Here is a 27,959-nt window from a genome sequence, read left to right as displayed (position 1 = left end):
AGAGAATATAATCAAAACACATTTCATGCACATACAAAATTCTCAAAGAATTAATAAAAAAAAAAAAAATCACTCTATCAACAATGACCTACTCTCAATCCTAAAGACAGGAAGAAGCATTTTCTTCAGTTTAAATCAAAAGGCCATTTTGGTTCCTAGTAGGCAGGAGATCTAGCAAATAAGAGATAACATTACAGAAGTTCATGGCACTTTCATGGCCAGGCTCTTCCCTGCATAAGAAAGCCTTCTACAACGTTATCTAAGATCATACTTTGAGATCATGGTTTCATTTAGCTTATATACTGAAAATTCTTTTGGGTATCTCAAAGATCCACCATTAGTGCAAAAAAGAGGAGTCTTTTTTTAGTCATTAAATCATTCCTTCTCAGCATAAACAGAATTCATGTGGCTGTGAAATCATGTATAGTTTTCTACTTTGCTTTCTGAAGGCTAGCACATATAAAAAATAGATTGACATTAAGTTTAAGTTACATATATTATAAGCTTTATTTTAACTGCAAAAATAGCTACATTTAAGGGAAAATAAATGTATTGAGACTATAAACTGCATATTTCTAGAACCAGATGTAAGAATACTGATTATTTTTCTTGTAAGTGGATACATGCCCCAAACTTCCGACAGTCACTCTGTAGCAATGAATACATAGAAACCACTGGTCCTTGTGTGGAGAATCCACATCTGCTGTTCACATTCGTCCATCTGGTAAGGCTTTGGTGTAGGTCACTTCCAGAACTCTGGTTATTTATCTTTCTTCTTTGCCCCTTTCTTCTCTTCCTCCTCCTCCTCTTCCTCCATCTGCTTTTCCGTGTTTCTTCTCACATCTGTGCTTGCTGCTCCTCCCTGGCCTTCCTTCTGAGAGCTGTCGATGATCTGATAGTCCTCCAGAAGAGTGTGTCCCGTCTGCTTGGCAGTCTTCTTCACCATGGCTTTGATGCCAATGTTGTCAATATTGTAGGCAGTGAGGCCGACGTTGATAGCGGAGTCCACTGCATTGTGGGTAGCCTCTCCTGCATTGTGCCCATACCTTAAAAAAAGGTGAGAATGTAACAATGACATAAACAGTAGTTCTGAAAACATTCTTCTGATTGACTTCTGTGCCATTCCTGAAAGCAAAGCTGAAGCTTAGGTTTCAATTTAGTTAATAAGTGCAGACCTGGGAGAGAATAAAAACCAGTTACAAAGCTGCATCTCCCCTTTTATCAAAACAAAAAGTGTGTGAAGATAAGACTAGCTAGAATAGTAATAAAAATGGTGAAAAAACAACCTTAAATGTAAACTAAAAACATTGTTAGTCATTTGTTTAAATTTCCACTTCACTTCTCAAAATAACAAATGTAGGTACTTCTTAACCCACGAGCATCTACATGACCCCTAACCTCCAGCATCACAAATGCCCTTTCACCATGAGCATCTACAGGACCCCTAACCTCCGGCATCACAACCTTTTAACCATGAGCATCTACAGGACCCCTAACCTCCAGCATCACAAATGCCTTTTAACCACGATCATCTACAGGACCCCTAACCTCCAGCATCACAAATGCCCTTTCACCATGAGCAGCTATCACAAATGCTCCTTAACCCATAAGTGTTTGATTTTCATCTGAGCAGGAGGTCCTGTGACATTCTCCTGGCAGCCCAGTCCACTGCTAACTCACTGGCTATCTTGCTGTCTTTAACACCCACCAAGTACACAGAAGCCCTGGCCCTCTGCTGAGTCGGGTCTCTGTCCAGACATGTCACAGCTCGATGCCGCCCTGCTTTGAGCAGTCACTGCCACCTTAGACTCTAACCTGTTCAGATGGCCTTGGCCCACACACCCCACTTCACTGACTACCAATTCTATCTTGACTGCCCTTTCTTCCTCCATAGCTCACCATTTTCTACACACCATAGAATGCATTAATGACAACTGTTTACATCTTTGTTTATCTCACTAAAATATAAAGCCTACTGCCCAGGGAAATCTTTGCTTTGTTCACAAATGTACCCTGGGCTTCTGAGTGTCTGGCATCTAGGAAGTGTTTAATGAAGGAATGATATGATCACTTGTGGCATTATCTCCCTCCTCTCTTTCTTCACTCTCCTCCTCCCCACACGGCCCAGGCTGATTGCAAGTTCAACCCTCTTGCCTCTGCCTTCCACTGCTGGAATTACATGCAGGTAACACCATGCCTGACCTGTCTCAGATTCTTCACCCGGCGTGGAACCGGTCACTGCCCAGACAACTGTACACCCATGCTTATCACTGCTTTTTGTCGTAGTCAAGTGACAGAATCACCCAGGTGACCATTACTGGATGAGTGGAGAAAGAAAACGAGTAAGCTATAAACACAACCCAGCTGAATTCATCAACAAGGAAGTGGAACGTTGTTGTTAGAAGTGAGGAGAAGCATGTTCAGTGAGAGAAGCCAGTCTCACAAAGTCCAATGCTGAATCGTTTCTCTTACACGTGGAATCTGAGGTAGGTGGAGAATTCGAGAGTGAAAAGTAGAGTCTACCAGGGATAAGGAAGAAGAAAGGGGGGGACAAGAAGGACAATCTAGGAGTGCACTATATGCATGCATGGAAATGTCATAATGAAATGTACTGCTATGCACAATGAACATACAGCAATGAAAATGCATAGTAGGATACATGAGAAATTGTAAAAGCATACAAAAATACTTAGTACTGACAAATGGTACTAAGTCTTCAACACTGCGTCTCTGAGAAAGTATATCTGAATTATACAAGGATATTACAAACCACCTCCCCACTGCATATTTGACCCAGGCCCTGTCCTGATGACAGGCTTTTAAGGCTTTGCTGACCCACAAAGGCCTACCTGTATAACAACAGCCAAAGCCAAGGTTCACATTCCCTACACAGGAAATCTCACGGAGAGGGCTGTGACCTCTGGACTTACTACATTTATTTATTTATGTATTTATTTGGGTATGTGTCATAGTATGTGAGGAGGTCAGGAGTCAGTTCTCTTCTTCCATTGTGCAGCATTGAGCTCAGGTGGCCAGGCTTGGCACTTAGGGCCAGCCCTGGACATTTTATACAAACACTGATCTGCTTTAAGGAATCTACTGCCAGCCTGCCTGACCAGAACGGGCTTGAGACTCCTTGGCTTTTCCAACTCAGTGCTGTAAGTTCACAGTCATCTTACTGTGGCCCACATGGCTGCCCCAATTTTTCCTCAGCATGGAATTAGCAATTACAATCAACAGAACCCACAGCCAGCCAAAACCTATCTCAGAACCATCCTGGAATGGGGACTTTCTTGCTTTCTGCAACCCCTCGGCATCTGAAGTATCGGCTGCTCTGTAAGAGACACTGCAGCCATGGAAACTCTCAAGCAGACCCACCAGCTACGACTCAATGAAAGAACGAAGTGTGAGTGTCAGTATGGAAAAGTGACCCAAACCCTGACATGATAACCAGTAAACCCCTAAAGCCAAGCCTGAGAAGATACAAGGGCAGCAGAACATACCCTGGAGGATACTTCACTGTGGGGGCCACATGGAAACGATGCTGAGTTTAACTACCGTCCTGTTTCAAGAACAGGAAATTGTCCACATGTATAAATGCCCAACTCTGAATAGCTCAGCAGTTTGACTCCTCTCATGGAACATGGTATTTCTGTGTGCAAAGTACTTCTAAAAGCTACAGCATCCTTCATGTGTTGAATGAGTGTCTCAGTCTCTTGACTTTTTCTTCAGGCTTCAACAACTGCTCCAATGTGGAAAACTCACACTGAGCTGGGAGTCAGGGAAAGACATCAGACACTACTGTGCAAGCAACCGGTCATAAGACTTTGGCCAACTCTCCCCATCTCTGCACTTAAAGCTCATAAAATAGATATACCCGAAATCACTTAGAAAATACTGAAGTATTGAGCCATAAACTTTATGTGGCTTTCACTTGCTGTGCTTCTTTTTTAACATGTCCTCATTTGTCAGCTTTAATATCCATTATACACAATTCTCCTAACAATGTCTATTCCTCTCTCCCTAGGTTATTAACCACTCAGGGTTTTACTGTATTTCAACTCAAAATGTACTGCTCAAAACTCCTCAAAAGCGTGGATCTGGGTAAGAACATAAAGCTTGGTTTGATTTTTTGACTTTTAGTAAATGACAGCTTCCGTTATACTTTGCTGACAAACACCACAACTGAACGACAATAACGTGACTGTGAAGACATTCTAAGTCAGAGGGTCTAATGTGTGATTTGAAGCAGAGCTGTTCAGATGTGTTCACTGATCTCCAGAGACAGAACACTGCAGCGAGTCGAGATCTTACAGGTTAGTGCTTCAGCAGGACATTCACGTCAATCAGGCAATATGCAGCCTTCAGTACTATGCTCAGAAATAGTGACCTAGAGTATCTCAAGGAGAAACAAATCATATTCACCTAGTTAGTGAAAGTAGGCAGGCTGTGGTTAGTTTAGGAAGGCCATGTGGGTGAAGCTAAGGAGTTTAAGTTTTCACAAAAGCAATGGAGGGAAAAGTAAGCAAAGGAATGGAATGGCCAAATGCATGTTTCCACAAATCCCTCCGACTCCGAGTGCAGTAGGATACAAGGCAGGAAACAGGCTGCATGTCAGACAAGAAGGGAAGGGTCTGTGTGAAAGTGGGACCACAAGAGTGCGGTCAGGATGTGCTGCCTTAAAGTCTACACTGGCATGGACTGAGCTGGAGAGTAGGGTAAAAAATAGACAAAACTTACCAGTGCAGAGGTAGGAGTGACCGCCACAGGCATAGATGACTGTGCTCGATAGTTTTAGTCAACTTGACATATGATAGAGGGATCTGAGAGGGAGGAACCTCAGCTAAAAAAAGGCCTCCATAAAATGGGGCTGTGGGCAACCCTGTAGGGCATTTTCTTAATTAGTGATTGATGGGCTGAGCAAGCCATGAAGAGAAAGCCAGTAAGCAGCTCCCCTCCATGGCCTCTGCATCAGGTCCTGCCTCTAGGTTCCTGCCCTGTTTGAGTTCCTGCCCTGATTTCCTTCAATGATGAACAGAGATATGGAAGCATAAGTCAAATAAACCCTCCCCCCACCCAACTTGCTTTTGGTCATGGTGCTTCATCACAGCAATAGAAATCCTAAGAAAATGACACTATGCAGGAAACAAGGGTCTGTAATGAACACGGCTGGAAGACAACAAGCCTTGGGAGTGAGTGAGATGAGATCACTGTTGAGTGGCCTGCATGCAGACTGCTAACTTACTGGTTTTAATAAGTATTGAGTACTGCGGCAAAACCAGTCAGGATGGGTATGCAATTAGACTTTACCCACAAAACTTGCTCAGAAAATGAAACATCAACTTAGTTATGGGTCGAAAGTAAGCAGCATAAAGGAAAGGTCTTACACAGATGTGGGGCTGGATGAAGCTGAGTGGAAGAGCCCTGCCAGGCACGAACAGCACCCCGAGTTCATTCCCAGCACTAAACACAGGTCTAGATCTTAAAGGGCTATTTTTTTAAGTGTCAAATAGGATATACGTCAGTAAAGTAATGGCTATCCAAAACTTACACTGTCTTATGTCCCTTAGCGAGTGCAGAACATAACCAACACAAGAGAAGCCGCCCCTCTGCACCTGTCTTATCAGCATGGATCTAGAACACCCAAGTCAACTCTGATTCCTTTTAGAAAACTGACAAACTTAAAACCTGTCACTAACAAAATGACAAGTGATGGAGAGAATGAAAGGCCTGGAAATCATATTCAGAACTGTTCAAGAACCGAGTGCCCAGATAAGGAAAAACAAGAGGCTGGCACAACGGTGCTGTTTCAATATCTGTACAGATCTGCATGCAACAGAGGAGACCAACTACTCCTACACAGATGCATGTAGATCTCATTTCAGAGACTACAGCATCCGTCATTGGAGGTGACACCTCTGGGAATTTAAGGGCATTTAAATCAATTTTACTCTAAGCAAGTCGATATAATCTAGTGCCATCTGGGAGTAAATTTCTCCCAGTAAAACACTGCTCAGCTTATTTTTCCACATCTAGATAGAGATAAAATTCTGCCAGGAGAAAATACAAACATACCTAACCTCTGCAGTGACATCATTCTCTTGAAAAAGTCAGAGCAAAACTAAGGTGCCTCTGCGGCTTTGGAAGCTAAACTGGAGTGAGGGTTATTCAGTGGGCGGGCAGCTGCTGCAGCTGAGTTCAGTGGGCTAAATTGCTTATGCCTTTCCAGTATTCCTGTAGGTCTTTACTTGCCTAAATCTAAAAAACTGAGACCAAGGTATTAATGTAAATGACCAAAAAGTCTATATATTCACCTAAAAAGGTTCAGTGTCCCTCCTACTTTCTCACCCAACACCTGTGGTGATATTTTATTTGTGCTGAAACGTGATATTTTATTTGTATGTTAATAAATAAAGTTTGCATGGAAATCAGAGGTCAGTGAGCCATAAACAGAAGTCAGGTGGTGGTAGCACAGGCCCTTAATCCGATCACATGTCAGGCAGAGTCTCTGTGTGGTCAAGGACACAGCCAAGCGTGGTGATACAAGCCTTTAATCCCAGTACCAACCATAGAGACCTGGAGGTCTGTATAGACAGACAGTGACAAGGAAGTAATATGGCTGTGCTTAGAGCCAATGAGAAGGCAGAACAGGAAGGCAATAAACGTGCAGGTTAGATGGGAAGACGCTCTCTCTGGGCAAGCTACCTTGTGGTGGTAAGCTGAGGCTAGTTGTGGTTCTTCGCTATTGCTCTGATCTCTTGACTTGCACCCCTGTATTTGGCTCTGTGGTTCTTATTTAATAAGACTGTTTAGAAATTCTTTTACAAACACCAGCAAACACTAGGTAAGGAAGCTCATATAAAGTATTTGTTCTCCTCCCAGGCACAATGCATATAATGTAGGCAGACTTGAAAATTGGTAGGCGAGCAGTGTCTCCACAGGCAGGAGGACACAGCTTCTTCACCACACTAAAATCAGTGGGACACAAGTAAATACTCACTCTCCTTTCTGCAGTGTCATAGATGTAAGGATACAGAAGCATAAATTTAAATAAATAACTAAATTAAATGAAGAAGTTTACAAATAGCTCTTCTATTCTCCCACTCTATCATTAAGCTGCTGCTGACTCAACCGTATGTTTTGTCAAAGATATTTTCTACTTCTGGACCTCCACAGGTACAAAATCTGGAATGCTGGGGTCAAATCCTTAATCTCCCATGGCCTCTTCCCAAGATTCTAACTGCATAAATTAAATAACTGTTACAATAAAAAAAATCATCCTTACGGTCACAAGTTCAATGCTGGGTAACTCTGCTTTATTTATTCACACCATGTCTCTTTGGAGAAAAGAATAAAATACTAATATAGAGCATCACAGGAATGAATTCACCCAGGACCACTGTTAAAATACTGTGGGTTTGAATAAAAATGTCCCCCATAGGTTCATAGAGAGTGGTATTTCTTATTGGAGGAAGTATGTCACTGTGGCTGAGCTTTGGGGTTTTAGAAGTCCAAGCCAGGCCCAGTGTCGCTCTCTCTTCCTGCTGCCTGCTGATCCAGATGTAGAACTCCTTCTGCAGCACCATGTCTGCCTGCATGCTGCCATGCTTCGACCATGATGATAATGGACTAGCATGCTGCCATGCTTCCCATCATGATGATAAACCTCTGAAACTATAAGCCAGCCCCAATTAAATGTTTTCCTTTGTAAGAGTTGCCATGGTCATGGTGCCTCTTCACAGTAATAGAAACCCTAAGACAAGTACCTTGTTCATCACAACAATCTCCTCACTAATGATCCATACATTTATGGAGAAAATTTAACAAGCACTTTCACTTTCCAATATCTGTGCTAAGAAATGGTAATAATTTACTCTGTGTTTGTTTTCAGCTCTGAGTAAACCTGACACCCAATCTAATTTGTCAAGTTGCTTTGAGTTAAAGGCATACCCTGCACTGAAAGAACAATTTAGGATGGAAATTAAATTTAGTACTATCTAAACTGAAAGCAATCTAAATAAAGGTAGACTGATGGTTCCAGAAGTCAGTCCAGAGCACAGACGTTGTACCAATGATTCACCAAGTAGGGAGGTGGCTCAGCACTCTTCCCTGAGTGTAAGCAGAGTAGGGGACCTGCTGACAGACACTTGGTTTATACCACAGCTCCACCACCTGACTGGAAATGTAAACTCCAACAGCTCTTTAACTTCTAATGTTTAGTTTCCTTCCACAGTTTCCTTACAAAACTGTGGTAGAAATGCTAAATATATATGAGAAACCCTGAATACAGTCCAAATACATTAAATATGAACTCAAATAGTGCCACTATTAATATTACATTTTTGCATGTGCATGTTGTATGCATGTTTGCATGTACATGCATGTAGAGGCCTGAAGCTTACCTGTTCCTTGATCACTCTCCACTTTAGAAATTAAGGCAGAGTCTCTATGAACCCAGAGACCTCCAAGTGCATCTTGCTGGACTGCTTGTCTTGGGAATCCATCTCTGCAGTTCCCCTTCTAAGGGGCTGCCATGCCTGTCTGGCTTTGTGTTGGTCTGGGGATCTGAACTCCACTTCTCAGGCTTGTAAGGCAGAACTTTATCCACTGAGCCATTGCTCCAGGCCTACTGCTCCTTTTTCTCATAAACAGGAAGATCCAAACTTATGTGAAGCTAAGCAAACAACTCGGACCCCACTAGATTTAGTTTTTAGACCCCAATTTCTCTGATTCAGACAGAAAGAAGAAAGAGAACATGACCAAAGGCACATTCCATGAACGTGTGAAATGTCACACTGAAACCCGGGTTTGTACAATACACACTGATAAAAAACCTAAGTTCAAACAAGAAGACACCCCAAAGCCAGCATCTGTTCTTTAATAACCACCAAAGTATGCTGCTCAAAAGTGTTTGGAACCAGATATTCTGCCATCTTTGGCCTGGTTTAAACTTTGAGTCTTTGTGTAGCTTGTTGGTGATGCTTGTTCCTCCCACTGACTCAACTCCATGTGCTCCACCTCACAACTGCTGAGCATAACAAAATCTAATGGTTGACACCGGAGTCCTGTGAGTGACTTCCCCTTTCAGTTTCTCTAAACAAGCCAGCCTACACCTACACCACCCCAAAGCCTTAGTAAGGTCACTGGACCTCTTCCTTCACCACTTTGAAATGCCTTGTCCTCCTGGGGTCTGTCCTCTGGTTCAGGACCCTGCTGCCTGCACACTGTGTCATCCTCTGGTTCAGGACCCTGCTGCCTGTCCTCCTGGGGTCATCCTCTGGCTCAGGACCCTGCTGCCTGCACACTGTGTGGGGTCTGGAGTGAAAGGCTTCTGACTTCCTGTGCTTTACTGCATCCAGTCAAGAAACTGGACAGAGAGCTGAGGGGCTTCCTGTGACAAAGACACCTGACTATGAGTTGGACACAGGCTTTAGGTCACTGCTAAGGTGAAGGGAAGTGAGTCTGACAGCAACCAGTAGGGCACACTGAAGTCAACTCTCTGCAGAGCCCTCAAACCAAAGACGAAGGAAATCACACCACCAACATCAGATAAGCTGTACCAATCCATTTCTGTCCTGCCTACTTAATGTATAAAACAGATGACATCTCTCTAGGCCAATATAAATGCGCAGTGGAATCATAACTTAGTAATCATGTGCAATCCAGTCAAGTCTTTATTTTTTTCCTTCAGGCAAACACTACCATCAAAATTATGCAGTTAAAAATTAAACATTCTTTGCATCAATGAACATTTATAACAATTAGTAGCATAAATCAAAGCCACAGGAGTTCAATCAGCATACTAACCTTTTCCTTATTTAGGAAACAGTGAGTGAAAAAAGATGCTCATCAGAAATTTAACAGAGAGTAAGTCCATAAATCTTACCCGCCATGGGTTGAGTTGATGATACAGGAGAATTATTTATCCTCTACAATGAAGCTGCACTTACTTGTACTTGACGGTTTGCACAGTTTCTGCAGACACATTGTTGACAATGCATTTAGCCGCACACTCCAATCCCTGCCAGACAGTTGAAAATCCTGTAAATGTATGTAAAAGTCAGTCTCACTTAAGGCATACAGCCTGCCCGAGTTTCTCAGGTAGTTCAGTGCCCTCCCAGAAACACAACAAAAATGAAAGAACAAAATAAGCCCAGGGCCTTTGTTACCTTGAACACTACTCGCTGCCACAACCATGGCGCCATCCAGAGTGGATTTCCCATCTTTGTCTCTCTTGAGAGATTCTGGAACGAGTTTGCTTCCATGCTTCTTGACATGTGGAGCGAGCTCTTTGCCAACGCAGTTCGCTACTGTGCAGACACCATCAACTAACAACCACAGAGAAAAGACTCAGGGAAACGGTTCTCTTGATTTTAACCACCGTGTCAAGCACAGTTCTCCATCAGCCATCCACAGTTGCTTTTCTGCAGGATTGTTACTGTGTCTGTTAGCTGTGTTTGTTGTATCTATGGAAACCCTGACCCTTGGATGGACTTCTGTTAGAAAGAAAACCATCCACTTTAATTTTTGTGGTTCAAGGAAGACTTAGTGTCAGAAAAGACAATCTTACTGGATTTAATGGAAATCCACTGAAGACTGATACAGCTCTATAAAAACAAACCTTGGGGCTGTGATTCTACAGTGTCGCCTGGGGAGACAGACACAGAACCACTGCAGCAGCTGCGGGTTTAACTGTGGGGGAGGGGCAGCTGCTTCATACTCTTTCTCCACTCTTTCCTTGTGAGACCCAGCTGTGGGCAAACATTTAGCCTAGTGTGGAGCATCGGGCGCTTCTCCGTTAGCCTAGAGGCCGCCCAGGCACTTACCCAGGAACTGGCTGACCTTCGCCGCCCCTCCAGTCGCCTGCTTCGCTATGTAGAGGCCCCTGGTGACAGCCGGACTCACTTCCACGGGTTTCTCCTCTGGCTGAATGCGCTCTCGGAGTTTAGAAGCACCTTTTTGGATTGCTTTGCCAGTAAATTCAGCACCTTTGACTAAACCCCAGCTCACCCAGGAAGCACCTTTTACAAGGGAAATTTAAAATTGCAGAGATTAGGGCTAGTTATATCTTTAAATCTTTTAATAACATGAGCAGAAAAGATCCTAAATGGGCCATGAATGTGCTAATTGCATACCTACAGTTTCTTCCTGAAATAAATCTTTCTCTATTGAAAAAAAATTATTTTTATTTTATGTATGTGAGTGTTTGCATGAATGTATGTACAACACATACATGCAGTACCCAAAGAGGCCAGAAGAGGGTGGAAGATTCCCTGGAACTGAAGTTCTAGGTGCTTGTGAGCCACCATGAAGGTGCTGGGAACCAAAACCAGGTCCTCTGCAAAGTGACTAGTGCTCTTAAACACTGCACCATCTCTGTGGCCTGAATGAAGCCCTTTCTAACAAAGCCTTTACTCAGATCACACATCCTTCTGGGCCAGAATCCTGCATTACTCTGAGCTGTATCACAGTGTGCAGGGATCTGCTACTGATTACACTTTTCTATTATCAGACCCTGATGTTGAATTCTGAATTGGGGTCGTTAAGGCAGCATCTGGAAGGAGGAATGAGGCACTCTTGTCTTTCTACCTTAGTTTAGGCATCATTTCCCCTGTGAAATCCCGAGAAAGACAATTCAAGCCAGAAAGCAAAGAACCTGCTTTTTGAAGACTCTTGTTTGCTTTAGATTCATGCATTAACTCGGCAGGGGATCCTGTTTTCTCTATCCTATACTCTTCAGCACGCTGCACCTAACGACAAAAGCTTCAGCACACTGACAGACAGGGCAGCATGGACAGCAGCTGACCCTGGGGCGCATGCATGCCGCCCCTCGGCTTTACTAGCTTCCCACAGCCTGAACTAGAAAAGTGGTTGGTTGCCGCAGAGACATCACAATGTCCGAGCCTTGTGTAGGAGGGAAGAGAGGTCTTGAGCTAGAGGGCAATGCAAAAAAGGAGCTGGAGAAATACAGAGAAGCAAGAGGAGCATCCTTCCAAGAGCTTGCAGTTAAATCTCATTTACAACCAGCTCCAGATCAAAAGGCCCTTAAACACCGCGTTCACTCTCTCCAGGTCTGCAGCAGAAAATGCCACAAGGGCACAGGAAAATCACAGCCATTTGTTCAAGGCATCACCAATTCAAAGTGGGGTGTAGTAACTCATGAGGAAACTTTCTTTTTCTTATCTCACTCAACCCCTCTCATCTCTTACCCAAAGACCACACAGGAAGCAGTGCTGGCAGAGGACCAGCTACCACCCAGGTGAGGAGAGTCCCAGAAGAACAAAGGCCTGAGGATGTCCATCCTAAAATGGGGGTGGGAGGGGTGAGGGTGGTGTACCCAGCAGTTAAAAGAATGCTGCTCTTCTAAAAGACCTGAATTTGGTTCCTAGCACCCATGCCTGGCAACTGAAAACCACCTCTAACTAGCTCCAGGAGATCTGATGCCCTCTGGTGGCCTCCAAGGATACTGCACTCACATGCACGTGCATCACACATATACACACAGCAGACAATCTTTTTTTAAAAATAAATCTTTTTTTTTTTTAAAGTGTCTAGATTTCTTGACTTAGAGGTTAAAAAGCTGGGGGGGGGGGATTTTTAAAGCTGAATTTGAAGAACCAAGACTGAAAAAAATCACAAAATAAAAAGCAATAGAACAAATGAGTCTATCATTAGGACTATATGAAACCATAAGAAACAACAACAAAAAAATATCCCTTTGTGACTATGAAAAATAAATGGAATTGAGATACATGAAAAGTCACTGCTCTAAGGGAAGCCAACCTGGATACTCAAAGCCTTGTCACCAAGCAAGAACATGATACTGACACATAGGGTGAACCCAGAGACACCATAACCAATGATAACACCTGTTTCATGACAGCTTCTTAGAGCCTTTATGCACATGTGTGGTGATAAATATCGATTATTTCTAGTCACAGCTCCATAGTCTGCCCTCAGTAATACTGACATAATAGATAGAAAAAAAAAAATGAATGCTTGCTGAGTGAATGAAAGGTTGGTGATAACTTTGACTTATCTAGATCAAACCTCGCCACTACAGTTTCTGGACTACTGTTCACTTTTGCTGACATAAGGAAATCAACCTCTTGTACTAAAATAGAAAACCTGAACCATGGCTTCCTCTCCTGGCAGAAGGGAGCTGAAACTTAAGGGGAAACCGATCTGACTTCCTAATACATTTTCAATTATTTTATCATAAGAAATAATTTTAGAACACTGATGTTTCTGTATTTGGGCTTTGATATTCAATATCTAGATGGGGCAGGGGAGGTTAGTGGCACATGAGGGGCTACTGATTCCCCAATCACATGCCATGTGTTTCCTCTTCTCATGTTTAATGTGTCCCCCAAGTCTGTAAGTGGTCTATCTTTGCACTCCATCATCCTGAACCCCATCAAATTATTAGTTGCATGGATGCAGGACTCTCTCTGTGATCTGAAGACTACATGAGGTCAGGGTACTGCTGGCAGGTACTGTGGACCTAATGATGGGAACTTAAGTCAAGCATTATTACCTCAAAGGGAAGTATGGGACCTCAGCCCCTGCTGCTGCTACTCCCTGGCTTCCCATCTACTCCAGTCCAGCAGTCTTAGAGAGGTACCTCCCATGTACTGCCACCTCCTGAACCATGAGACAACCTTTCTGTCTTTATAAAGGTGAGTGCCTCTGGTATTTTGCTACAGCAGCAGAAAGCAACTATACTTCTACAGATGAAGGAGCAGTTTTTCACTCTTCCTGGGAGGTGTCTAAGACTTTGCTGTTGTAACAAACACTGCAAAATTATGGTTGATAAGCAGCAGATTTGTTTCTTGTGACCTGAAACTGGAAAGTTCAAGACTGGGGTGCTGGCAAGGCAGTCCTGAGGACACTGGAAGCAAGGCGGCCTCCTGGGCCCCTTCACAAAGGTTCCCCATCACAGCCCAGTCACTTTTCAAAGACCTCACCTTCTATTTTGTGACTTTGGAGTTGGCACTTCAGCATGGGGATCTGAGAGAACAGGAACCCCAGAATATGGCACTGGGGGAGGGGAGAGAGGATGAGAACTCAAGAAACAGGACCATGATGTATGCTCACATCTCTTTGATAGCTGAGGGCTCCCTGTAGGAACACACACAGCAACGTGCAGCCTTCTCAGAAGCCCCACCCTTCTACCTGTCAGTATTTATCAGTTATTTAACATATACAAACTGACGAGCAACACTTGGACTGGTTCAAGGTTTGACTCGATGGGGGTTAATGAACAGCTCTGTGATACCTGACAGAATGTTGTGGGCCACTTTCTCACTCCATTCAGGTAGTTCTTTGGCTTTTTCTTCTGAACGTGGCTCACAGGGCACAATCTGACTCAAATTAACCTCTTCACTTGAAGTATCTTTTGTCTAAACAGCAAGAATGTTTCAAAGTGCAAAGGTTAGTGGAATACAAAGGAAGGAAACTGAAAGCACTATATAATAAACTATCAACAAACACTAGCTGGGGTCAGTGAAAACATCCACCTTGTTAATAAAAGGAACACCATAAGTGCCACAAAACTGACAGGTTCTGGTCTTAAACAAGTCTCACTGCTGAGAACTCCAACACAGCATCTACTAAGGCATACCCACGCTAGCCCGTGGCCTTCTCCCACTAGCTGATGACCTAAATCATAAGGACAGCTCCACTGGAAGTTGCATGTATATGGTACTGTCAGGTTAAGAGATTAAATGACTCAGCAGGTAAGTAAACTGGTTTTGATAGAAGAAAAAGTTCAATTTGGAACCTGAATATCTGGAGACACAATGACCCACCATTCCACTTAAATGGAAATACCAGTACTTCACAGACAACCACAACGATTTTGGCCAACACCCAAACTCAAAGCCAAGTTCACTCATTCTAAGAACACAGAAACAGGATAACAGAGACCTCAAAGTGTTATAAAATAACTTGAAAAAAGACAAGGTTTTCGCCAGGCAGTGGTGGCGCACGCCTTTAATCCCAGCGCTCGGGAGGCAGAGCCAGGCGGAACTCTGTGAGTTCAAGGCCAGCCTGGGCTACCAAGTGAGTTCCTGGAAAGGCACAAAGCTACACAGAGAAACCCTGTCTCGAAAAACCAAACAACAACAAAAAAAACAACAACAAAAAAACAAACAAACAAATAAAAAAACCAAAAAACGTTTTCTGTGCTCGACAGATTACAGAGAACTTGGCTTAAAACGTACAAATAAACAAGAGGGTGATGGAATTTGTCACAGATACACACACACACCAAACAAACAAACAAATAAACAAACAAAGCAAAACAGAAACCTCCCAAAAAAAACCAGTTCTTCTTGGGGGGGCGGGGGGGTAACTACCTGCCCGTAAAATCCAAAGAAAATCTGTATCACTAGGGCCAATGTCTCCAATATACAAAAACTCCTGGAGACTCAGAAGAAAAACGATTAATGGCCCAATAGTAAAAATGGGCAGCAAGGAATTGATAGTACACAGAGCACCCAACATCATCCAAAACAAAATGAACGAAACTACAATATTCTCAAATACAATTTCTTGACTATCATATTGCCAAGACTAAATAAACAAACCACTGACCACCCACTCTTGCCCAGGCCCCGAGGAAACGAGTGTGTGGCTCCCCAATCTGCATGGGATCTGGTGGGTGCCTGAGGTCACAGGCAGTGCTCAGCTCTGCAGATATTAGAAATACTAGGACTAAGATTTTCCATACATATGATACATAATGTATGTAATAAAATTTAACTGGAAGTTATCAACAAGGAATAGTAGAATAATTAAGACAATGTTTTACAAGAGCAAAAGTAGAATGGTCTTTTCTTCTCCACAATTTCACAGACAATCATCATTTACTTATTATATTCTGGGGGAAGGAGTGAAAATCCAGAGCAAGCTCTCAGCCAACAAGCAAAGGGAACATTAAAAAGAAAAAGAAAAAAGTATGTGGTCCTTAGTGTAAAAATGAAAATCTTTTGAAAAACTGAAGAGTCCGTCCCAAACACAAGGTCTCTCTTAAAGTGATGTGAGCACAAACGTTTGGTCACCCTGTTTGCGGCTGTGAGCAGCTTGTGACACGCTGTTATGATGTATGGCCCTCAGCTTGTCAGCTTGGCAGTGTGGGTGCACACTTCCCACGGCCTTTTTAACTTGCCTTTTTCCCACGCTTTCCTTTATGGCGCGCATCCTTGCTGCCTTGGTCTAATGAAGAACCTGAAGAACCCGAATGCCTGACATCGGTGCCAGAAGCTTCCTTCCGTGGCTCAGAGGGGTGACTTGCTCTCCCAGGGATTTGGAATTCATCTTCTCCTTCTGCTCTATTCCAGTTTGCCTGGAGCACAAAGGACTAGGCTTAGCTCAGCTGGCTTCTGCAGGACGGACACTTCCTCCAGGTATACCACACCATGTGCTGAACCATTGAACACACGTGTTCAAATACCAGTGTCTGACTGTAGAGATAATTAACTGTTGCTATGTTTTCCTTTGTGTGTGTGTGTGTGTGTGTGTGTGTGTGTGTGTGTGTGTACACATGTGTATGCTTATCCACGTGTCTAGCCATGTGTCCTCATGCCATGAAGCAGATGTGACAGCCATAGGACAGTCTTGGGTGTCAGCCCTCACCTTCAAACAACCATTGTCTGAGAGGGTCTCCTGAACGCTGTTTGGCCAGGCATGCCTTGGATTCCTGGAGCTCTTCCCGCCTCTGCTCCCCTAGCTGGACAGGGCTGTGCTGCTGTGCTGCTGTGCTGGGATTACAGATGCCAGTGCTGCTGTGTGCAGCTTCTAGCAGGTTCTGGGGTCCACTCTCCTGATGGGCCTCCCAGGGCAGGTGCTCTACCTCTGAGCCACAACCCTAGACCTCGCTTTCTTCTATCTAAACTTCGGTTTCACTTCCTTACCAAAACTTAAGCCTCTTGAGTTCTTTGGGTTATGCAATGTGGCTGACAGTAAAGTTCAAAGAGAAGGTATAAAAGACAACAGTTAGCAGTTGTTCATGTAAGGGACCTTTAAGTAGCTATTGCTACTTTGGGATTTAATTAATGCAGTAATAACTCTGAGGAGATCCACCAAGATGAGAATGTGTTCAAAGGCAAGGAATGAACAAAGCTTGTATATAACTGCACTGGACTGTTGGAAGAGCCAAGTGTCTGCAATTAATGCCACAGGCATTGTGGAGGTACATATCTGCTGAATGAGCCAAATGCTCAAATGTAAAAATCAGAGCCAATACTCTGTGATTTACAACTGTGATTCTGTAATAGCACAGAAACAAAAAATAAAATAGAGCCAGAGTAAGATTCCATAGAGCAGCATCCTGTAACCCTGAGTCTACTTAGTTTCTCTCCTAAAGCTGATGGTGAAGGCCCACAGACGTGGAGGCAAAAGTGTTCTATACTAGGCCTGTGAGCACCAACACATTACTGAGTGAGTGAGCATGGTGGTTACCCTTTTAGCCTCACAGGATTTAACACCACCATGGACACATCTGTGAGGCATTATTGTGAGTTACGTTAAGGAAGGCAGGAAGACCTACTCTAAATGTGGGCAGCAGCATCCTATGAGCTGGGTCCTGACTGAATAAAATGGACAGGGGCCCGAGCATCAGCATTCACCCCTCTTTGCCTCCTGACTGTAGGTGCCTCAAGGCTCCTGCTGCCGTGCACACCTCAGCCCCATGACAGGTCACACTCTCCAAGTGTGAGCCAAAATACACCTCCCTTCCTCCAGCTGCGCCTGTCAGGTGCTCTGGTGTAGCAACAAGTAACTACAGAGCAGGTGAGCAGTAAAGCTGGGAGGTGGCCAGGGCCACTCAACCATTTCCAACCTTTCCAAACGCCTTCCTGTGGACACAGGGCAGGGCCACACCACTCAGAGGTTATGCTAATGTTAACACTAAGTTACTGCACACACATGCACGCGCACAAGCATACGCACGCACATGCACGTCTACATAGCTATATCCTTGTATTCTCCTGTCCCTGCTCACGACACTCTGTTATTGAACACATTTTAACTGGTTAATAAAAGAACCCAAATACTTACAACTAAAGGAAAACAAAAGATTGCATTGCCATGCTACCAACCAAATTTAGCTGCAAGTAACTATCAATACTCAGTTTTCAAAGACTGAAAAAAAGGAAGCTCCAACACACTTACTTAGCTCACTCCTTGGTGACAAACAGACAGGGCAATTGGGCTAAATAAGGGGGCTTGCTGGTGATTTTTATGGTTTGCATAGGAAGTGCCCCCCAAAGGCTCCAGTGCTAAGGGTAAAGGCTCTGTCTGCAGTGGGTGGACGCTGGCACTCAGAGGGACTGGCTTGCGAGGGTGCTGACTTGAGTCAACGGAGTAATGTCCTGACAGACAAGGGCCAGACTAGTGAGAGCTGGTAGGAACTAGAAGGCAGGCCTAACTGGAGGAAGAGGGCCTCTGGGGGTGTGCATTTGAAGGGACTCTAGTGCCTGGCTTTTCCCTCCCTCTCTCTGCTGCATGGCTGACATGAGGTGAGCAGTGTTCCTCTGCCAGTCTCTTGTCATGTCGGAGTACAATGCCAGCAAGCATGGTCTAAAAACCCCTTGGAAGCATGAACTGAATAAAGGCTTCTCCCTCTGGTGACAAGAATTAACATGTACAGGGGCCACACATCACTTTTTATTTGGCCTTCATTCACCATGAGGATAAAGAACATGGTATCCACCAAAATCTCTCTTGAAATACCATTCATACATCTAACATGTCCCAATCTACTAAAGCAGAATTATCTTCAAAATTTTACATGTTAGGCCAACCTCACTGGAAACAATGGTGAATAGGCACCATTCACTGGGCATGAGCCCCGGCTAGCTGTCCAGTGAGAGCTTTAGTTCCCACCACTGCCCAGTGAGGTGGACATTATCACTGACCCCGTGTGAGAGTGGGAATACCACAGGCAGAGCAGGCAGGCGGAACAGCTGAGGCTAACAGCCACCACGGTGAACTTAACCCTAATGCCTACAATCTGAACAACCAATGGCAGACAGCTCTCATCTCAATGTCAAGAAGAAGGAAAAATCTCCCTGAAGCTTACAGGTCTTTGAAAGCAGTGGTGTTCACGTTAAAGTTGGTGTTATCTAGGATCCGGGTTACCTGGAGCCGAAGGTCAGACATCTGCCTCAGCAGATCCTCAAACAGCTCCCTGTCATCTTCTGGGAGCTCAGACGACAGAACAACCCCCACAAAGCACCCCGCAGCTTGTAACATGGTGTCTGGAAACATGTAGGCTCCCACGGTGCACTTGAGAACTGGTGACCTATCTGGAACCAGAGGGTACAACCAGTCACACACCTGGAAGTCAGAGGAAGCAGGCAGTCAGTGAATGGCTCTCCGTGAAACTGTCACCTTGAAAGCAAACATATCAGAGTTTGCTGCATTTTAAGGTTTTACAGACCCACCATCAGCAACCCCCACTTAAATAAGCCATCTATCCTGATCTTCCTGCACTAAAAACTGATGCAAACGCTCCACAACACAGTCTATAGCTGGAGGCCTTCAGTGCCCGTGTTTGACTAGAGATGATGCCGGCTTTAGATAAAAGATGGGTAACTGAGGGCCATTATTCTAATTAGATCCCTTTATGGCTCTCAATTATTTCCTAGGACAGTATCTAACGATCCATTAAATACTCACAGCATTCTACCAAACTGGCTAGTTCTTTTCACTGTTAACTGGTAAATAAAACTATAAAACTGTACATATTAACAAGGTAACCAGTAATGTTTTGATGAAGTTAAACACGTTACATCCTCAGAAAGCCATCCTTTCTTCATAGTGAAAACGCCAATCTTTTCTCGAAGCAAGTATTTATCCTGTACCTTACACAAGCACAGATGGCCATTCCTAATTTAGTACCCACTGATTAACCCTTTCCTCTCACCCCGTCTACTTCCCCCACACATCCTGGCTTCTAGTAGCCATCACTCCACGCTCAGCCTTTAGATCTGTGACACCTGACTCTGTGTCTGGCTACTTTCACTTAACAGAAAGACCCCCAGTTGTATTTGTGGTACACAGTATCCTACCATATCCACATACCACGTTTTCTTCATCCATAGGAACAATTAGGACATTTCCATTGTGAAAATGGTATATCTCAGTCATTTTATAACAAAAATGGAGGCACAGCCAGGTCACTTAAGTTCTCAGCACTGACTGACATCTAGAAAGTACAACTTGAACGGGAGCACATACTTTGTGTCAGATGTACAGAGCAATTACTTTACTTAGGTTTTGCTTTGCCAAATGCAGAGAATCCGATGTGTCAGACACAGCAGAGCACTGTATGCCACTAGGGACCGTGACACTAAAACCAAATGATACTGCAGTGCCACCTGGGGAGGTCAGTTTGTCCCAACACTCAGGCGTAAGCTCATATCCTGGCTATCCAAATCAGAATTCCTAAATGTACTCCTTTCTCGTGTATTACACTCTCTAGCAAGTCTAATTGCCCCAACCTTAGAACACTATCCACCATGAAGAATCCTGAGGATGATGTCAATCTACTGAGACAAAGGGAACTCAGACACAGCACCCCCTACTGGCCAGAGGAGATAATGGCAAAGACCACACCCACTGCTCAAGACTTGTCTCCTGGGAACGGCCTGACAAACACTTTCAAATGCTTTTTTTTTTTTTTTAAAAAACGGATTTTCTTCTCTATCTCAAAAGCCCTCAATGTTTACTATAGTAAAATTCAGGTAGCTTAGAACAAAGCTAACTACAATGTTTTCTAAAGTATGAAGTGATGCCAGGGAACTTGGGAAACCACTTTTTAAAAAAAGTAGTTACTTATTTAATATGTATTAGAAAATCTGCTTATTGAAAATAACCTTACTCTCATGTCCTAAATATGCTAATAATGACTTTTAGTGAATAGGAGATTTTACCTAATTTCTAATAGAGAACTGTGTGACTACCGGTTTTGTTTGTTTTTGTAGTATAAATACATTCAGTAGACACTCATTAACTCTTCAGAACACTGCTACAAATAGGTAACATGTGACTGACAGCCAATTAATTAAACGTGGGATGCAACTCTACTTATTTAGGACCCAAACACAAGGGATATAAAACGCTGAGAACCAAACTGAATCAAGTAAGACAAGACAAAGAACTGGTGGCGTCTGAGCATCTTCGCAGCTGAGATCTGCAGCCAAAGGCCATCTTTCCAGTGCTCCCTTCTGGCACCTCCAGGATCCCGAGAGCTCTGAGGTCCGGGACTATGCAACACTGTTACCAGACCAGCAGAAACTCTCTGCAGCCTCCCTAACCTCAGTCATGAGCAGGCTCTTTAACCTAAGGCTTCCTCCTTAAGATCACTGAGTCACTCTTCTAGTCCAGTAATGAATCTTTGGACTGTGCCCCAAGAATCTGTTTTCCTCATGCTGATTAGTTTCCAACTGTTGCTAAATGACTTTCAAGTTGGCTTCCGTAAGAACAAGGGCAAAGCAGCATCAGGAGCCCAGACGGCCAGTGCCTAGCTAACTTTCCTTATCTGACCCTGGGCACAGGCAATGGCTTTGTTTAAACAGTGGACTCTGCAGCACAAACCCATGATGTACACTGTGCCCCAGTTTTCAAGAGTCCATCTCCCGGCACCTACATGCAACCTTTCCACAGCAGACTGCTGTTGACTGCACCCGAGCAGACCCCGCTCAGCCCACAGCAATGCCCAACACACACTTTGCTTTGCATTAGTCCTCTTTCACCAACTGGATTCTGGTCAGCCTCTCTGCAGTTTAGCCCTGTAGGTCAGAGCTTCTCAGCCTTGGCCTGACTGAGGTTCAGGGATGGATAATTTTCCTCTTGATGGGGTACTGTATGGTCATTGAGAAATTTCTCTGTCTGCTCTAATATACCAGGAACACCACCCTTCAGCTGTAATGAAAACACTTTCAGACGTGGTAAAAAAAAAAAAAAAAAAAAAAAGATCCCCCAAGATCTGGCCCTGACTGAGTGGTTCTAGGCCAGTTTAGACCCCCAGGTGGGTCTTGATTTGTGGATATTCACAGGTACAAACTCTCACAATTCACATGAATTCCCTTTGAAATTTAAATAACTACATTTCTTCTTCAGATAAAAAATAGCTCTCTTAGGTCCTAAATCAATCACGAAATAAAACCAAGACCAAATTTTCAAACATTAAAAACAAAAGAAATCCCAGCAAACACAAACACGATGTGTGCAGAACTCAGTAGAATCGTTTTTCTTCTGTTCTTATCCTGGATGTGTTACAAACATCAACCAAAATGAGGTGTGCTCCCGTTTCTTGGCTTATGCTCACACGTTGCTTCAAAGAGCTTACCTGGAGAAACCCAGGAGGGCGGTTCAGAACTGTATCCAGAGAATTATCCAAGAACCTCACAATGCGCAGGTACCCGGGGTAGGATGGAGCACTAACCTCTCCCGCAGGGTTTACAAAAAAGATCTGCACTCCATTTGGTATCAAAATCAGTTCGTCTGCATCAAGTCCCAAGGTCTCGAGAGGGGGCGGCTGGGTATGGCTCCTGTAGAAGTCTTCCCCCACCGATGAAAACTCCCCAGAGTCTGTTCCGTAGGAAACAGTGTAGTGACCCTCAGCAGCCTGGGGGGTGTAGGCTGGGGGTGCTTCAGCAGGACAGCTGGGTGAAGGGGAGGGCCCAGCAGAAGGTGCAGCACCTGTGGCCCCTACAGCAGAGGTGCTCCCGTCTACGTCAGCATGCTGGGGGCCTGAACTAACCAAATCTGGCTCTGGGAACTTCTTGCATGCGTCTTTAGGAGGGAACTCAGGGTATAACTTGGGCACATCCTGAAGGTCATTCCGAAGAGATGTGGCAAGGCCCTTCTCTAGGATCTCTAGCCTGGTGCGGACATTCTGAAGGGTCTCCCTCATTTTCTGCTGCATCTGTCTGGCAGACTCCCAGGCCGGGCTGGTGCACCCTGGCTCTGCGGCCCCAATGCTGATGCCCCTAAGCAGGTGTCCTATCCCTTGCTTGTAGTAGTTCTTGGCTTCCTCCTTCTGCCCTAACTCATCTGTGTTCAGTCCTTTATTAACAAACAAAAAGGCCTTCTCGTATGCTTCCTTGATGATCTTAATCTCAGCAGGTTCTCCATTTTCTGGCTCCATCCCTGCAAGGCAAGAAACATCACCTGTCATTGCCCAGTCAGCAGTTTGTGTGCTTAGTCCTTTTTCCTACACGACTATATTTCAAGGACAGGGCCTGCCTCACTGATCTTTGTCCTGTTTACTACTGCATTCCCAACCCTTCGGAGAAAGCATTCAGTAAGTACTTGACAGTTGATAAATGAATGTTCTTGGTCCTAAAATACTGTAAAGGGGGTTGGAGAGGTGGGTCAGAGTTCTGCTCCGCTCCATGGGATCTCTTCCCAACACACTAACCCCAGGGCTGGGGCGGTGGATCCCTGGGGCTCAGTGGCAGGCTAGGAGTCAATACTTGGTCAGCTCCAGACCCTATCTCAAACAAAAGAAAATCAAGGTGATGGCTCCTGAGAAACACCACCACCCACAGCTCACCTCAAAGTGGGGAAAAAATCTGTAAGATAAAATGTATGCCTGTGCTCAAAAGGACACCCCCTCCAAAAATTAGCTTTTAGAAATCACACCTAAAATAGCTGGAAGGTAAACTCAATGGAGAGAGAAAAAGTTTATAAAGTTAGAGAAGATGCCCAGAATTGAGAGCAGTGAGGTAAAAGGATGGGTGACAGGAGGTAAGAATAAAACCAAGACTTTGTCTAGAGGAACCGGGGTGAATGATAACGTGCTCTGAATGGTTAGTTCAGCCCCCCAGCATGCTGAAGCAGAGCACTTTGCTGCAGGGCCACATGGGCCACAGGTACTTGCCCACTGCACACTTTCCTGTTTTCTCATTCAGTGAGTGGAATCCCAGGGCTGAAGATGGAATTCCCAGGGTGCTTCCAAGGTGACATATCAGACCAGAAGACACGTCAGAAAGCATTCAGGAAATAAAAACTGACAGTGTCTGGTGTGTTTCTAAGTTTTAGGAAAGAGTTATACAACCCTGGGAGAATTCAGGATTTAACTAGCAAAAATGAAAAATCACAAAGATTAAAAAACAAGATAATTATTAATGTCAGGTAAAACATGCCAAACAAAACCCATAAAGTAATCAGGACATATTCTATTTTTCTTGGTGTCACAACATTGAAATCATTGGATCTTGACGTTAGCAAAATGCAGCAGTAAACCGTACTGAGAGAACAGGAAGATGGGTAGATGGAAAGTTTGTGTGCCAAGATGAAGGAGCTAAAACCTCTTGAGTGAGGCTTTAACTGCCATGCCCAAGACTGAAAACCGAAAAGCAGCAATGTCAGTATACTGCCGAGAGCTAGGAAACACCAAGAAATGGGTCAGAAAAGCGATCTAAGCTGCCTTGGGAAGGAAGGAGAGAGGTTGGCTTACAAAGATATTTAATTCTTTATGTGCATGGTGAAAGTTGAATTACTTACTTTACAAAATAAATACAAGCCTTCTTGTAGCAGCCTCGTCCAGGAGGATTACACTGTGGGCCACAAAATTAATTTTTATTTTCCAGGAACCACTAACAAAGTAAAAGGAAACAGGTGAAATATCAATGAAAGTTTTGATTTATCTAATACAACTGAAGTATTATTCCAAAATGTATAAAAGTGACTTGTGGAGTATTTGACTTTTGTGTCATGCTTCCAAAGACAGCCTGGAAGTACTGTCTTCAGACTACTTCAAAGTGTGTGTCTAGTCCAACATACCCCACAGCAAATGCTCAATACCCACATCTGCTGGGCACTGTGGACTCCTTACAGCTTCTCAGGACAGGAGAGCAATGAAGGGACACCAGAGTGTCCCCATAACTGTCTACACAATGGAGGCACCACAGACTTTAGTAGTCGGGCTTCTCACACCTGAAAATCAGACAGGCCAAAAGCTGGCCCGATCACAGCAACTTCATGGTGGTGGGCAGAACACTCTCAGCCCCCAGTTCAGGAAACAGCACAGACAAGTGGCCACACACAAACCCATGTTTGCCCTCCCCAGTGTCACGGCTGAAATTCACCCAGCCCTGTCCCTGGGACCCTGTCCTGCTGTGTCATCACAATGCTGCTTCCACACATCCCAACCGCCTTCTCCTCCCAGAAGCCGCAGGGCAAACGTTCTAGCGTTCATTTTTCTTGGGGCACAAGGAGGCATGGACTCAGAAGTGTACAACCTTCTAACAGCATCATCTACATAGTGCTGGGCTAAATTCACAGCTGTCTGTCCTCGGGCTGTGTGTGGTTTCTGGGCAGCAGGGTGGGCTCCTGTGCTTAGAATGAAACACTAAACCAAGCTGAGGGAAACTGTTTGCTCTATGTCTTGAGAAGACTGAACCGTTGTTTATGATTTCATAGGCTTTAATTCTCAAAGCGTGGAGCTAGAAATGTCTTCGGAATGCCAATCCAGAGTACTGAACAACGCTTCATCAGCTTGATGGTCAGATCACCAAATCATGATGAGCCAAAACCTGCTTCTAGATAACAATGGTGGATTTTTAACTTTTAAGCATTTCTTATCTTTGTGCAAACCAATGTGTGTGTGAAATGTCGGCAGACACGTGCCCCAGGGTCTGGGGAGGTCAGAGGACAATGTTGGGTGTGTGTCCTGGTCTTTCACCTTGTGGAAGACAGGGTCTTCTGCTTTTTCATTTTTTTCCCTGCTCCATAGAAGAGGCTGGCTTCTGGGGAGTCTCTGCCTCCCCTCCCCAGTAAGAGGGCTGAGATTAGAGTTTCACACAGGTTTGGGGGGATTTGAACTCAGGTCCTCAGGCTTAGCTCTTTACCCACCGAGCCACCTCTTCAGCCCTTTCAAACGTTCTGATAAAAGACTTAAGAGGCACCTATTTCAAACACAGCCACATGTGTGTATGTATGAGGTTCAGCAGAAGTCAGATTCTGACTCAAAATACTTGGAAACTCGGTTCCATTCCATGATGGCAAACAATGGTGCTTAAGAGAAGAGCCAGCGAGAGACTGCGTGCCTGGTCCGTTACTGAACGGGGCAGTGCGAAGGGTGCGCCACTTAATTTATACTCTGACAACTTACATGTAGACATTTACAGGCCACACAGTCACCGTGCAGTCTGAGACCTCTGAACCGTTTTCACTTTTTAAAGATTTGTGTGCATTATTTTTAATTATGCACACGTGGGGAGGGACAGGTATGCCCACCGGAGTGTAGGTACCCAGAGGCACTGGATCCCCTGAAGCTGGAGTTAGAGGCAGTTATAGCACAGATATGGGCCCTGGGAGCTGAACCTGGGTCCTCTGCAAGTGAAGTACCTGTTACCTGCTGAGACATCTCGCCAGCCCCATTATTCTGTTGTTTTTTTTTTAAATGAAATATGGAACGATGAATAAAGCTAATTAACTTACTCATCATCCCAGATATATGCCATTAAAAAAATGAAAACAATTGAGACTCAGTCTCACTGATGTGTACAATATTCCATGACTAGCTACACAGTCAGGAGACTGTACTAAGATCCAAAAACTACATCACCTACTACTATCCCGGTTGGGGAACATGGGGGACTGATACTCAGGGTGGGTTTCTATTCGACTCCTGTACCATCCTACCCAATTCTGGCTTGCCAGCGAGCTTTATGTTTCAGAAAGCACTGCGCATGGGCAGCACACCACATTCCACATTAGTACAGAGGTTTTCTGTTTCAAACAAGTCCTCCACAGCCATCATTTAAGGCAATCGGGAAAGCAGGAAACAAGAGCAGTTCCCTGCCTCCGGACTAAGACCACTCCTCACTGCCCCATCATTCGTTCAATTGCTTCTGTAAATTTTAAGACAGTTGCTAACTTCTTAGATATCCGAGGATCATTTTATCGAGATAAAAGTTACATAATAAAAATTAGAAGGCAAAACTGTTAAGTGTACAATCCAACAAAACAAACCTCGAGGATCATCAAGAAATACCATAACCACGGGAGAAACAGAGCCAGCTGTACACTAACGCAATAATGCAGCGTCACAAACCCGTGTGCACTGCCGGAGGAAACTTTTTCCAGTTCCGAAGTTAGGCCGCAGGGGTCCTCAGACACGCTGGATGCCTGTAACCCGTGTATTCCAATGAGCAAAACCCCACGCCATGCATTTCCAGTGCTGTGGCTCCTGGAGCTAGCTGCCCACCCTTGGGCAAGCTGTAGGCCCTGGGAATCGATCGAGAAAGCCAGTGGGGTCTGGAGAGAGAGAGAACCGTGGAGGACGCACACTAGGGATGGGCAGGGGTCAGGGATGGGAGGACTCGAACCAGGGAGTCGCGGGAAGCAGGTATGGGAGGACTCACACCGAGAACACTCGAGGATCAGGAGTGGGAGGATCCACACCATGGATGAGAGGGGACTCTGAGACTGGAGAAGCAGGACCAGGGGATACGCTGCGGCCAGGGATGGGAAGAGCCGCAGCAGGGATGCGCGGCGTCCTGGGGCGGGAGGATCTAGGACCTGAGCGCCGCTCCGGGGGCCAGCACTGTGGGGAGGTGCAGGGAGGGCGAAGGCTCCTTCAGTACTAGCTGGAATACCCTCCGCAGCACTTCTGGAAACTTCTCCGGCAGAAGGGCTCCCTGCAAGATGCCGGCGTGGCGCGGGCCGCAGCCCCCTGAGCCTGCGGCGTGTCCCCGGTTAAATCCCGGCTCACAAAGCCCCGCGTGACGCCCTCGGTGTCCGGCCCCGCCCACGCGTCACCACACCCGCGCCGAGCTGAGCTTTTGCCCACTCTGACCTTCCAGAAGGCGCACGGCAGGCCAGCCGTCCGCTCCGGCCCCGAGAGCCAAGTGAGAGCGCGCGGGGTCGGGTCCGACGCCCTCCGGCCTCCGCCAGGCCCAGGCCACGTCGGACCGCGCCTGCGCACTCCGTACCGGCCG

At 45.0% G+C, this 27,959-nt stretch overlaps 1 protein-coding gene across 9 annotated transcripts; it reads right to left on the bottom strand.

The window, feature by feature from the left end:
- Window positions 1–24: 24 nt before the first annotated feature.
- On the bottom strand, window positions 25–27,941 carry Spart (spartin). Of its 9 annotated transcripts, XM_036190037.1 has the most exons (11): window positions 27,384–27,534; window positions 27,074–27,276; window positions 24,520–24,611; window positions 22,358–23,160; window positions 19,144–19,341; window positions 16,172–16,348; window positions 14,279–14,402; window positions 10,827–11,021; window positions 10,170–10,328; window positions 9,951–10,041; window positions 25–1,046 (listed from the first exon to the last, which is right to left on the bottom strand). In XM_036190037.1, the coding sequence occupies exons 4-11, from the start codon at window positions 23,156–23,158 to the stop codon at window positions 761–763; spliced, it is 2,031 nt and encodes a 676-aa protein (XP_036045930.1). In that variant the 5' UTR covers window positions 23,159–23,160; window positions 24,520–24,611; window positions 27,074–27,276; window positions 27,384–27,534; the 3' UTR covers window positions 25–760. The 9 variants fall into 9 exon arrangements, with proteins under 9 accessions (XP_036045930.1, XP_036045928.1, XP_036045933.1 ...); XM_036190035.1 differs by lacking the exons at window positions 27,074–27,276; window positions 27,384–27,534 and adding an exon at window positions 27,818–27,941; XM_036190040.1 differs by lacking the exons at window positions 27,074–27,276; window positions 27,384–27,534 and adding an exon at window positions 27,818–27,941 and having other exon boundaries at window positions 24,520–24,572.
- Between the last annotated feature and the right edge of the window lie 18 nt (window positions 27,942–27,959).

The sequence above is a fragment of the Onychomys torridus genome, chromosome 6 (assembly GCF_903995425.1).
Source record: "Onychomys torridus chromosome 6, mOncTor1.1, whole genome shotgun sequence".
NCBI lineage: Eukaryota > Metazoa > Chordata > Mammalia > Rodentia > Cricetidae > Onychomys > Onychomys torridus.
Note: the sequence above shows the minus strand (reverse complement) of the source record. Positions and strands in the feature narration are given on the sequence as shown.

Excerpts from the sequence above, each read along its gene's own strand:
- Spart (XM_036190035.1), bottom strand. The coding sequence starts at position 23,158 with ATGGAGCCAGAAAATGGAGAACCTGCTGAGATTAAGATCATCAAGGAA. Across the intron at positions 14,403-16,171 it reads AAGGAAAGCGTGGGAAAAAG|ACAAAAGATACTTCAAGTGA; the intron begins GCAAGTTAAAAA and ends CTTGCTGTTTAG. Across the intron at positions 11,022-14,278 it reads GGCCCACAACATTCTGTCAG|GTGCTTCCTGGGTGAGCTGG; the intron begins GTATCACAGAGC and ends CCCTTGTAAAAG.